Source organism: Cnephaeus nilssonii (genome assembly GCF_951640355.1).
Source record: "Cnephaeus nilssonii genome assembly, chromosome: 17".
NCBI classification, from domain to species: domain Eukaryota; kingdom Metazoa; phylum Chordata; class Mammalia; order Chiroptera; family Vespertilionidae; genus Cnephaeus; species Cnephaeus nilssonii.
This window is the reverse complement of record NC_137088.1, coordinates 23,997,412-24,010,312: the sequence shown is the minus strand read 5'-3', so window position 1 is coordinate 24,010,312 and position 12,901 is coordinate 23,997,412. Positions and strand designations below refer to the sequence as shown.

The window sequence follows — 12,901 nt, the reverse complement described above, 5'->3', positions numbered from 1 at the left end:
CCCCAGGGCTGATCTCACACTACCAGTAGGTACTCACTCACAGAATTCCTGCGCATTCTACCATCGGCTTAGGAGGTGCCAGCGCCAGAACACGCTAGCTGCACAGGACGTTAGCACCTCTTGCCCTGCCCTAAGTGCCAGTTGGGTTCTCCAAATCATTGTGACAATGGAGATGTCACTACAAGTCTCCAAAACACCCCCCTCAGAGCAGTCTCGCCTCTGGAGAACCAGGGCATTCAGCTCTGAGTCTGGTGTGACTTCATGGAGCAGTAGGTGCTTTATGTGGGGGTGTGTGGTACTCACTCTATGGTGTGAAGCCTCAGGCTTCCTGGTCTCACTGCTCCGGGGAGAAAGGAACAGTCTGAACAGTACTACAGTGGTGGCCACTGGCCTCAGTCTGTGGAGCAGGCCTGGCTGTGCCCTTCTGGCGACTAGAAGGAAGCCCCCAGTGCCCACACTTCTCAGCGCCAGTGAGTCCAGGGCAGTGACACTTGCCCATCTGGCCTCTCAGCTCCATGGCTTTGATCAGAACAGGAGTGCCACTCAGAAAAGGAAACTCATACTTCAGAGGTGTCCCCTGTGCCTCTTTTCACAACCCAGGCCCTCACCTACGTAGTTAACAAATGGCAGAGTTATTCAAGCGAGTCTCCTTTTTCAATAGTGGAGCAGCTGTGAGTATAGGTCCCAAAGGCAGAGGAGCAAATTGCCTATGTCATGGACAAGTGGAATCAATTCACAGGGCCCTGGGAAACTTGAGAGCAAGCTGTAAAAATAGTCCTCAATACTGACAGACACACGGAGGTAGACAGTTTCCTAAGGAAGAACATGAGGTTTTAGACCTGTGCTACTAAGGACTCAGGATCTTTCCTTTCCTGCCTAGTGCGCACTTGACTCTGAAGTGGCCGTGAGAGTGGGAGGAGAGTTCTTCTTTGACCCTCAGCCTGCGGACCCCTCTAGGAACCTCGTATTGATTGCCGGAGGAGTCGGAATTAACCCTCTGCTTTCCATCCTGCGGCACGCGGCCGATCTCCACAGAGAACGGGCAAACCGAGGAAGTGGATATGAGATGGGGACAATAAGACTCTTCTACAGCGCAAAAAACACCAGCGAACTGCTGTTTAAGGTAAGGGGGAATGTATGTTCCATAGCTTTCTGGGAGCAGCCCTGTCATGGTAATAATTGTCCACGGAACTTGCCTCTCTCAGTTCTGTTTTTTCTGCAGCAGTTCAAACAAAAGGCCTGACAAATTTATTTTTTAATCCTCACCCGAGGATATTTTTCCATTGATTTTTAGAGAGAGTGGAAGAGAGAGGGAAAGACAGAGAGAGATATCTATGTGAGAGAAACACATTGATTGGTTGCCTCCTGCACGAGTCCTAACTGAGGTACTTGCCCTTGACCGAAATCTAACCCGGGACCCTTCGGTCTGCAGGCCGACGCTCTATCCATTGAGACAAACTGGTTAGGTTGGTCTGACAAATCTTAATGTGATCTTCAAATGAGAATTGGCCAACACATCTTACCGGGACAATTACCACAGCTGGTGTTGAGGAGGCTCCCAGGGGCGTGATGGGATACGGGCAGGTCCGGTGGGCTTGCATTTGGAGGTGGGTGGACAGAAAAGCCGCCATGGACCTGCGACTGTAAAGAGTCAGGAGAAGCACAAGTGGGCTCCTGTGTTACAAGAGGAGGTGAGAAGTGTGTGCTTGGGACCCAGCTGGGTACATGAAACCCCCATCAGCTGCATCTGTGGAAACTAAGTACATTTGATGGAGAAGGCTTTCACCGGATTGCTTTGCAGCTGCAAGGATGAACAAAAGAACAGTAACAGTTAAAAAGACAGAACTGTGGTCAGTGAAACTGCTGCTTAATTGCCCAGGCTTGAGAAAAAGGAAAAGAATAAACTCCCGGAGAGTTTGTAATATGCTTGTTAGCATATTCAGATTTCAATTAAAGCCGAATAGCCTCAGTACTCTGAGAGCTCTGGCCTGCTCGGCTGCAAACAATATCTCCGTAAGTAGAGAGCAAGAGCACAGACGTGTGCTGAATGGGAGGCGAGGTTCGGCGTCAGTGGTTGTGCACATCTGTTTTGATTTTTTAAAATTGTAGTGTGACCAAATATGTTTGACATTCCAGAAAAATATCCTCGATTTAGTAAATGAATTTCCTGAGAAGATTGCATGCAGTTTGCATGTTACAAAGCAGACTACACCAATCAGTGCAGAACTCAAGCCATACATCACGGGTGAGTCCCCTAAAGATGTTTTGACTGTCTCCCCATAGTTATGTGGCGGACATGCCAGTTGGTTGAGTGTAGATGCTTTATTGTTTGGACTTGCTGGCTGGGAATGTCACTACCTGGGGAATAGAGAGGTGATTCATCATGGAAAAATAAGGAGAGATTAAGTTGGATTTATTTATTATATACTGTGTTCCTACGGCCCGTATTAAAAATTTATTCTCCACATTTTTTTAGGGGACCTTTGCATCATCACTGTAGCATGCATGCAAAGAATTTATATTCCAGCCTCGGCTGAACCGATGCCATTTGCCATTAATGGTAATTTAAATTACTTGTGGTTTCCCCTGCCTGGAAGGATTTTTCACAAAACAGTTTCTTTACTGCTAAAGGCACTTTTGAATCTCTCCCAAAGAGCAGTAAGTTCACTGCCCGTGTCTGAGAGCGCATTGCGATTGGCTTCCCACTTTACTTGCCGTAAGTTTAGGAAACCAGAGATGCACTTTGCTGGGGCCTGGCCCAGGTGCCAGCAGGAGCCATTGTGTGAATGACTCAAGACTGGACTCACTAAGCTCCAGTTACTGAAAATAAACACTGTTGCTGCGTTGTGGTTAGTCCTTCTCCTTTCAAAACAAACATGTCTGGCTTAATTTGGTGTTTATTCTGTTTCTTGGTAGAAGGAAGAATAACGGAGAAGGAGATAAGAGAGCACATTTCAAGAGAGACTTTGTTCTACATTTGTGGCCCACCTCCAATGACAGACTTTTTCTCCAAGCAACTAGAAAACAGCCATGTTCCCAAAGAACACATCTGCTTTGAGAAGTGGTGGTAGGGAGCAGGCAAAGGTAGAAAGGAGAGGGTTGTGGATTTACCCGGGACATGATTCGAGGCAAGATGAAGTTACCTCTACTCTGTCTTCTTTCCTTAAGGCTGTGGGCAGAGTGACCTGCCCACAGCCTTAAGGAAAGAAAAGAAAAGAAAAACCAGCTGATAAGACTTAAATGATCAACTTTTGGCAAAGACTTCATTGAACTATTTTTTACTGTATTGACTTTCTTTTATTAGTAACTGTTTGATTATCTCATGATGCACCTTGAATTGATTTTCTTTCCCCTCAGGGAAAAAGAAGACATATACTTATATTTAATCATAAGAAAATGAGGTTTTGTGTGTGAAATGCAGGCTATCTTTAAATTATTTGACAGCAGCCTATATATCTTATGTTCAATAAACTTATAATTTAAACACATTCTTAATACTGTTTCTCTGAAAATCTTTTAAACTCAATGTCTTAGGTGACCTTACCATGGCCTGCAGCCCTGCTTCCTCAGACCATCCAGGCGGGTTTGGAAACAGAATATTGTTAGGGAAACTGCTTTAAGGAATTGAATAGCCAGCAGATTTGTTTAATGCGAATGAATATACGAAGTCTGTATCCTGACTGATGGTTAGTTTCTTCTCAAATGAAACCCTTTCTGTGTTCAGGGTCCTGGCTGCCCGCCTTAGAGCTGCGTGTAGAGGCGGCTTCTTGCTGGGGACAAAGGCCTTGGGGACTGCTGTGTTCCGTGTGGAATCTGCCTTCATTGGCCGGGCTGGCTGGCTGTAGTCATGTGCTTAGGATTGATTAGGGGGTATAGAGCCGTTTCCAAATCCCGCTTCTCTGCCTTTTATTTCATCCCTTTGCCAGGGCCGTCTCTGGCAGCAGCAGCTCCTCAGCACATACTTGCTGAGTGACTGAAAGAAGCAACTCACATCTGACTTCTCACTAAGGCCAGGTGGGGAGGCAGTCCCAGGACGGGGAGAGGGAGAGGGAATGGTGCAGCCTCGTTCCAAGGCCGCCCTGGTGAAACTGCTAGAAAGCAGACGGTGGTTCTTATCCTTGTTTAGATTTTTTAAAATCCAGAAGAAATCCATGGGCCGGGGCCAGGCCACCCTTTCTGAGACAAGCAGTCTCGGGCGAAGGCTGCCTGCTGGGAGAGCGCTGAGGACACGGAGTCTGGGAAGGACAGCTCAGTGCAGGGAAACCCAGGAGCTGCAGCCGAGAGAGTCCGTGCCTGAGCTGATGGAAAGCAGGTGCCCTCTCATCTCTGGCTGTAGCCTCCCAGGGACCAAGGGCTGAAACAGCCGTGATTTACGGGCTGACTATGGCTGGCATCACCAGTCTAGCCTCCACTCTGTTTTGAATTTTGTCAAGTTTTAAGCAGAGATCATTTGTCAACTATTTCCTTTTTTCCCCCCCAATTACAGTTGACACTCAATATTATTTTATGTTAGTTTCAGGCATACAGCACAGTGGTGAGACATTTATATAATATACAAAGTAATCCCTCCAGGCAGTCTAGTACCCACCTGGCACCATGCATGGTTATTACAATATTATTGACAGTATTCCCTGTGCCGCACTTCCTAGCCCGTGACTCTTTTGTAACTGCCAATTTGCACTTCTTAATCCCCTCACCCTTTTTCCCCCAGCCCCGCTCCCATCTGGCAACCATCAGTTTGTTCTCTGTATTTACGAGTCTGTTTCTGTTTTGTTTGTTCATTTATTTTGTTTCTTAGATTCCACATATAAGTGCAACATATGGTATTTGTCTTTATCTGACTTATTTCATTTAGCATAATACCCTCTAGGTTCAATGCCAGATATGAATTCGGTGGGAGGAGAGGGGCCATTGACCGGACAGGAATATTAACATCCATCAAGGCAGAGATCGTCGGCATTTCAGAGATGAAGGGAATGTGAGAAGCTTGACCACTGTAAGGATTCCTGACTCGGCTAACCCCAAAGTGTCCAGGCCGAGGGCTGGGCTTTAGGGCTGAGGACCCGAGAGCACAGCAGCATAGCACAAGGAGATGCAGGGGCGTGGGAGCAGCAAGGGGCTCTTCTGCCCACTGGCAAGGGCATCTGGCAGGGAGGAGACGCGAGGTATGGAGGAAGTGGCTCCCCAGGCCCTTCTGTGTTGGGAGCGGAGGTGCAGGGCGAGCATCTTCGTGTAGCGTGGGAGGCGTGCCACCCACTGCCTCCGTCCACCCAACACCACAGCCTGTGCGCCTGCTGTTGTCACAGAGCGAGGGCCACCTGTCCTGGAGATCCCCGCTCTGCCCACCACCCTGCCAGTGACTCACCGTCACCATCTGTAAACCGCTGAGATGGGCCAGGTCGTGACCTTCGCACGGACGGCGGTTCCTTCCAGCTCTGTCATTTCTGGTGCTGAGAGCTGAACAGTATTTCTGGTCTGCTGGCCAAGAATGTCCTGTTGCCCTTGCCTACCAGGCCAGTCAAGATCTCTTTGGTACTCACACCGAGCTAACTCCAACGGGGCGTCCTGGAAATTACAGCGTGGTGCCTGGGAATGTAGACTGGAGAGAGCCCTCGAGCCAGACTGCCTGGGTTCAAATCTCAGCTATGCCACTGACTAGGGAGATGACCTTGAGCAAGTCACTTAACTGCATCAGCTGGATCCATCCAGTATAAAGTTCTCTACCAACCTTTCACCTAATTATTTTAGTAGCTGTTGATCATTGCCTATACCTACCGTTTCATTAAGGATTAATTGTCCATTTCTATCATTTTCTTGCATTTATTCCCCATGATTGTTCTATAAAGAACTTAGCCTCATTCACTTTGCCCTGAAATGAGTATGAACAGGAAAGACGAGATCAATGCTTGATTCTTTCTCTTTTTTAAGTCAATTAGCCTGCGATGAGTTGGTGCCCTAGCAACCTCCAAAGATAACTAGATTTTTTAAAGTATCATTATGGTATGAATTCATGGCTTTTTTGTTTTGTTTTCATCCCTTGCAGTCCATTTTTGATAATTCAACTTGTTTCAGGCTTCCTCTGCCGTGTTAGTGATCTACACTAAGTTGTGGGAGCTGATGGGGTTTGCGCCTCTTAGAGTTGCAAAAAGTGCTCTCATAAGCAGGAAGGGGGAAAAGAAGCTGCGTGTGGGTGAGGCAGCCACATGAAGGAAGTGTGTCAAGGAAGAATGACTGGTCAGCTGTGACGCGCTGTAGATGTGACAGGGAGATGAGTTCTGATGAGTTTGGTTTAGCAACTGGAAGGTCATTGGTGATCTTGACAAGATGGATGTCAAGAGTGAACACATTGGGGTGGGTTTAAGAAGGACTGGGAGGAAATAAATGGTAATGAGTGAATATAGGTTATACTTTCAAATAATTTTACTATGAAGGGGAGGAAAAAAATGGGATGGTAGGTAGAAAAAGAAGTGGTGTTAAGAGAACTTCATTTCTTTTATTCATTTTTAAAAATTTGTTTTGTTTTTAAAACTATTTTTGAAATAATTTTAGATTTATAGAAGACTTGCAAAGAGAGAACAGGGTTCCCACCCATATACCCTTCACCCAGCTTTCTTAAATGTCAACATCTTACGTAACCCTGGTATATTTATGAATACTAAGAAATGAACAGTACAGTTAAAATTGATGCAATACTATGAACTGAACCAGTTTTTTTTTGTTTTTGTTTTTGTTTTAAAGATGAGAGTGGTAATCAACTGATTGTATGAAAAACTGTGAAAGAGGCATTCAGTGAGACTCCAGTTGAGGAGGAGAGGACTTCGGCTGGAGGATGATAAACCTATGAATGGTCATCTATCGAGCATCTGCGATGCGCAGTCACTGTGGTAGAAATTGAAGGTAGGAAAGGATAAGACAAAGGTTATCTCGAGGAGCAAGTTAAATACTTTGGGGAACTATTTTTTCCTGAAGCTGCAAAGTGATAAAAGCTATCTTCTCCGAAGAAGTATATTGAATACTGAGAACATTTCAACACAATTGAAAGTAAAAAACTCTCTTGGGAAAATACGTAGTTTTGCAATGATCACTAGTTGAAAGGGAAGCTGAGGAAGATGGATGTCCGGGCGAGCCATTGAGGGCTGGCGTCCTACGAGCCGCAGGTGGGAGGGGCGGTGGGAAAGGCTGTTCTTATGCTCTGGAGACAGTGCTCGGGAGATTGTTATTATGGGATGCATAGCTGCAGGTGTGTATACATGTGTGTAAGTACACATATGTGTGTGCATGCAGTGATTGTCAAATGGTACCCAATGTCATGGGCCTCTGCCTGAGGTTTTTTTTTATTTATTTCTCTTTTTGAATGGAAAACAGCAATTTCCTTTATTCCTGGATATTGCAGATGATCATATGCTGATAACTTAACCCGAGAGCTGTTATTTCATTTTATTTTAAATGAAACTCAAAGGAGTATACTGTTCTCATCTTAGAGAAATAGTGAGATTATTACTCTTTCCTAATATGCGCATACTCAGCGAGCGTGGTGATGACATATAAAGATACCTCCTAACCCACCATCAAATCAAGGCATACATTTCAAAGCGGGTTGTGCTCAGGAACGCAGACTTTCCTAGTTGTGGAGAGACATCTTGATCAGTCTGTTCTGAATTATTATAAACCCTGCCGGTGCCCATGAGCCCAAGCTGGTCTCTTCCATCTCATCCCCAAGTCCCATATTGCTGCGCTTGAGCCCACCCAAATTTTGTCTGTCCCCTTGTTCTTTTTTAATGACCTGATAAATAGGATTGTAAAAAAATCAAATAATCTAAAAGCATGTACACTAAATGCTGAAGTCCTCCGTTCCCCCGCCCCACTCCCTCACCTAGGATGAACTTATGTATAAAGAGCTTGCTAGGTATCCTTTTACACCGGGGTGGGAATCGTCCGGCCCGTGGGCTGAATGAGGCCCGCGAAATCATTTGGTCTGGCCCTGCCAAGGCATTAGGGGCGAGTTGATTAAATGCTTGACTAAATATAACAGGCTAATTTTTAAGTTGATAATTTTGTATGGCCTGCGAATGATGTTATAAATATCCAAATGGCCCTTGGCAGAAAAAGGTTAGAACGTTTTACATTGTACTGATCTTGTACACATTGGACAGGTATGTGTGCCTGTGGGCTTTACTCTTTTAACTCTCCAAAGAATGTACCTTCATGTACTTAACCATATTTCTGTGATGGACATTTAGATTGTTCCTCGTTTGGGGATATTACAAACAGTATTGCAGCGAACACGCTTGTTCACATACTTTTTGTGTTGTATTCCCGTAGAGTTTCCAGAAGTGTCGTTTCTGGAAATTGACGAGTATTGCCGCATTACCCTATAAAATGCCTAATCAATATATATTCTAGTAGGATATGAAAGTACTCATTTCCCCACCTCTTGGCAACATTAGAGATTTAAGTCCTGAAACTGTTTTTTCCTAGTATGTTGGGTGAAAAGATGATTTAAAAAAAAAAATTAGTTTCCTGATTTCAACCTAGCATGTTTTTTCCTAAAGCGTTTTAGCCATTTCTCTTTCTTCTTTGGAGAATGGTGTTTGTGCATTTTTATGTCCACTTTGATGTCTGGCTGATTTGTAACTCTTTATAGAACAGAATGAATGCTAATCCTTTGTTATGCATATTGCGGATATTTTTTCCCATTCTGTTACTTGTCACTGAATTCTGTTTGTTCTAACTTATACTGGAGTTTAAATTTATACATAATCCATTATGCCAGTCTTTTCCCCTGGCTTTTATGGATATATTTTCTTTTGATATTTTTACAGGTCTTTTATCCATTGGGGATTTATTTTTGTGCTTTAATGGGGGATAGGGATCTGGCTTTTGCATATGGCTCTGCCATTGCCTGACACTATTTATCAAATATCCCACACTTTCCCCAATGATTTGAAATGCCTCCTTTATCACGTATTAAATTCTCACCTACGAGTGGATTTCCCCCCCCCCCCCCTACACTCTCTGCTCTGTCCCATAGGTCCCCTTATTTGTTGCAGTTCAGATATCACATTGTTTTAATTACTCTAGCTTTTCGGTATATTCTGTATCTCCCCCGGCCCCCACTACATACACACTGTTTTTCACCTCCAGATGATTTAAACACAAACAGATCTTATGCATAGTGATACAACTTCACTTTCACAGGGAAAGTTGGAAAGGAAAAGTGATAGGAAACAGTTACTCTGGGGTTACCTGCACTCATTGGTGATCTAGATTATTTTGGCTGGAGTACTGTTATCAACTGAACATTACAGCATTACTTGGCACTTGACAAGTACTGTGTTTTATCTCATTAAATGACTCCCCAACAATTATGTGAAGTAGGCAGGGTGGCTGCTGCTGTCCCATTTTACCAGCAAGGGAGATGAGACAGAGTAGATGGCTTGCCCAGGTTCACATGGCTGGGAGTGACAGAGCCAGGCCTCCCGGACCGGTCTCCTTCCTCTCCCCGGGGAGGACTTTCCTGCCCAAGACCCAGCCCTGGGCTTGTTCCCAAACCCTCCTCACCGCTGAAGAGGCGGGCTCACCTCTGCTGTTTTTTTCAGAGAGACTCAGTTAACCCAACACCCTATCGCCAGAGCATTTCCCGCTAGAAGATTTTAAAAATCCAATGAGGGCTCCCTGTTCTTAGAGGCTGCAGGAGCCTAGTGAGAAGAAACAATGAGACAGGATCTGTGTGGTGTGATGGAACGAGCATGGTGCTGGGGCTCCAGAGACCTAAGTCATCCCTATTCCACAACGTGCTTCCTGCACGACTCGGTCCGCCTCTCGCTCTAACCCAGTGGTTGGCACCTCTGTGCCCTCTCTGAGCCCCTGCACACCAACCTCTCCTTCAGCAACGGAGATCTTTTACAAAAATCTTACGTTATTTCCCTTTTTAAAACGAATCAATGGCCTCCCATTACTTTTATTAGCAGGACTGGCACCCTCACCATGGTCCCCAGGCCCTGCCGCATCTGGCCCAGGCTCCTCTCTGCTCCTCTCTGCTGTTTTACTCCTGCCCCGCCACACACTCTGCAAAGCTGCCTTGATGGACATCTTCCAGTTACTTGAACATGATAAGCTTTCTTCAGATCCTTCCCTTTTCAATTCTCCTTCTTGTCACCAACGCTTCACATAGCTCTTCCTGTGTACTCGCCATTCTTTCAGCACCTTGCATATACTAACCCATTTAATTCTCACAACTATTATCCCCATTTTACAGATGAGGCAACTGAGGCACAGAGGGAACAAGTCGCTTGCCCAAAGCCACCTGGTAAGGGGTGGAGCCTGGGTTCTAGCTAGGGAGGCTGGCTCTACGGTCTACGTGCCTGGCTGCAAGCACTCTGCCTCCCCGTGGACTGCTCACCTGTGCTCCTCTCTCCGGGCTCAGCCTCACCTGACTCCCTCCACAAAGCCTTCTGTGAGCAGGTTGCACCTTCCTGTTCTGTGCCCTCTCGCACCCTGCACTTCTCCATAGCTCTTACTACAGTACTAGGGGCCCTGTGCACGAATTCATGCACCTTGAGAGGAACTGTGGGCTGTGAGGCTGCAGTGGGCACAGGGGTGGGTCTCGTCCCCTCCTCCGCGCCCATGCACTGATGGCGCTGGTCCCACTCATACCTGCTGACGGCACGGAGCAACTGGGGCCAGTGCTAGCAGCGGGTGCAAAAGGTGGCTGCCAGCCTCGATCTCCCCTCAGGAGCAAGGGAAGGTGGAGAAGCCCTGAGAGGCTACTGGGGTCGGCGCGGGGCACTGGCAGTGGGTGCAAGCAGTCACGCCAGTGCCGGCAGCAGGTGCAAGTGCCGGGCAGGACCGCGGTGCGTGTGAGCAAAGAATTTTCAGTAACTACCAGAGGCTCGCCCCGATGACAGCAACCGGCACCCCTCCTTGGTCTGGTGTGCCCGCTCCACCATCCCACTGTGGCTGATGCCTGCCATGCTCCACGCTCTGCCGCCTGCTGCTGATGCCTGCCACATTCTGCACGCGACCCCTGGTGTTCAGTGCACATGGTTGTTTCGCCATTCAGTCTATTTGCATATTAGCCTTTTATTATATAGGACTAGAGGCCTGATGCACGAAATTCAGCGGTGGCACTGGCTTCGTCCAGAAGGTCGTACAGAAGGTCGTTCTGCTGTTTGGCCATCCGGTCTAATTAGCATGTTATGCTTTTACTAGAGGCCCAGCGCACGATTCAATCGTGCGGGTAGGGTCCCTAGGCCTAGCCTCCTGCGATCAGGGCCATCTTCTGCCTGTTCGCCAGTCCCCAGGCCCAATGCTGCCTCCGCCGCCGCCACTGAGCTGCCAGGCTGTTGGGATCACCAGCTCATCCCCAGCCGCTGCCGCTGCTGCTGGGGCTTGAGGCGCTGACGAAGGGGAGCACGGCAGGGGATCCGGGTGTGGACAACTGGCTCCCCGCCTCCGATGGCAGCGGAGCTGGGCAGGGGATCCGGGTGCGGACAACCGGCTCCCCGCCTCCGATGGCAGCGGAGCTGGGTGTCCAGGGTGTCCGAGGCAGCCCCCCTCAGCGGCCGCCAATCCAGCTGTTGAGAGGCGGGGGGGGGGGGGGGGGGCGCGGGAGTCCTGCGCCTCTCAATGGCCGGATATGCCACCCCGAGTCCCGCCCCCCAGCCTCCCACCGCCTAATCGTGGGCGTAGCGGAGTGATGGTTATTTGCATATTGCCTTTTTATTATGAAGGATTATTATAGATAATTGCTGGGGCCACCGCTCATTGTCATTTGTAAGGTCTAAAGGAGCCAGGGCTGGTCTGCCTCTTCATTGCTGTCTTCCCAGCACCCAGCACCCAGCACCGTGGTGTAGGCACTAAAAACTATGTATCCGCTGCCTCTTTCTGCCCTGTGAGGCCACAACGAGGAAATGGCCATCCATGAGATCAGGAGGCAGGTTCTCACCAGACGCCAAATCTGCCAGTGTCTTGATCTTGGACTTCCCAGCCCCCAGAATGTGAGACATAAACATTTGTTGTTTCAAAAAAACAACAAAAAACTATGTATCTATACAGTGAATGATGCAATCCCTCATGCCCACATCCACGCACAGGTTTCCCACGTGGCCTGGCCACCGCTGCCGGAGGGAAATGCCACCCCACCCCGCCCCGTCCTGCAGGGGCTGGGGGAGCAAGCACCTGCCGTGTTCAGTTAGCTTTCGGAGCCTGGCCACAGAGATGATCATTATCAACAGGAACCTGTGGTGAACATCGCTCTGCTTCCTTCTCTGGCGACAGCCATCTCAGAAACCTCAGCCAAAGGCTTGTCAGGTCTTGTACTTAGAGCTAAAGTTCACTTGCTTCCTTGTTCCAGACTCTGGGAGCCAGGTCCAGGAAGCCCGGGCTCTCCGGGAAGCGGCCTCGGTCGTTTGGCAGGTCACTGAGCGGGCCAGGGGCACACCCTGCGCTCATGCAGGCGGCTCCCAGCCCTTGTGGGAGGGAGGGCTGCTGGAAACAGGACCTGCGCAAACAAGCGGCGAGTCCGTGCTGAGCTGCCTCCGGCTGCCTGTCTGCACCCCAGGCCCCCTTTCCCGTCCCCCTCTCGCCAACCCTTCCAGGACTTCCTCTGTAGCCCCAGCTGCTGCTCTGGGCCTGCCCAGGCTGGGAGTCCTGTAGCACAGAGCCGGCTCTGCTGCCCCCGGCGGCCCCCCAGGGCCAGCACGCCCCGTGCTGGGCCTGAGCCCAACCGAAATGTGTTCCAAGACTGATGAATTTGGGGTCAACATATTCCTACTAATAAGCACTGTGACATCATCTGAGAGCTATTCTCGAAAGATGTTTTGTGGTTTAGGAAAGGCCATAATTAACATGTTTAGAGTCCTGATAAAATGTGCTTCATAAGAAATGAATTAGAATGCCT

The 12,901-nt window shown here is 48.2% G+C and overlaps 1 protein-coding gene across 2 annotated transcripts in view; it reads left to right on the top strand.

The window, feature by feature from the left end:
• The window catches only part of OXNAD1 (oxidoreductase NAD binding domain containing 1), a 33,821-nt gene extending 30,342 nt beyond the window's left edge, over positions 1 to 3,479 (top strand). For both annotated transcript variants that reach the window (XM_079795542.1, XM_079795543.1), the window contains exons 7-9: positions 881 to 1,123; positions 2,137 to 2,245; positions 2,917 to 3,479. In XM_079795542.1, coding sequence (XP_079651668.1) covers positions 881 to 1,123; positions 2,137 to 2,245; positions 2,917 to 3,071 — 507 coding nt within the window. In that variant the 3' untranslated portion in view covers positions 3,072 to 3,479. The remainder of the gene's footprint in view (positions 1 to 880; positions 1,124 to 2,136; positions 2,246 to 2,916) is intronic.
• Positions 3,480 to 12,901: the final 9,422 nt, after the last annotated feature.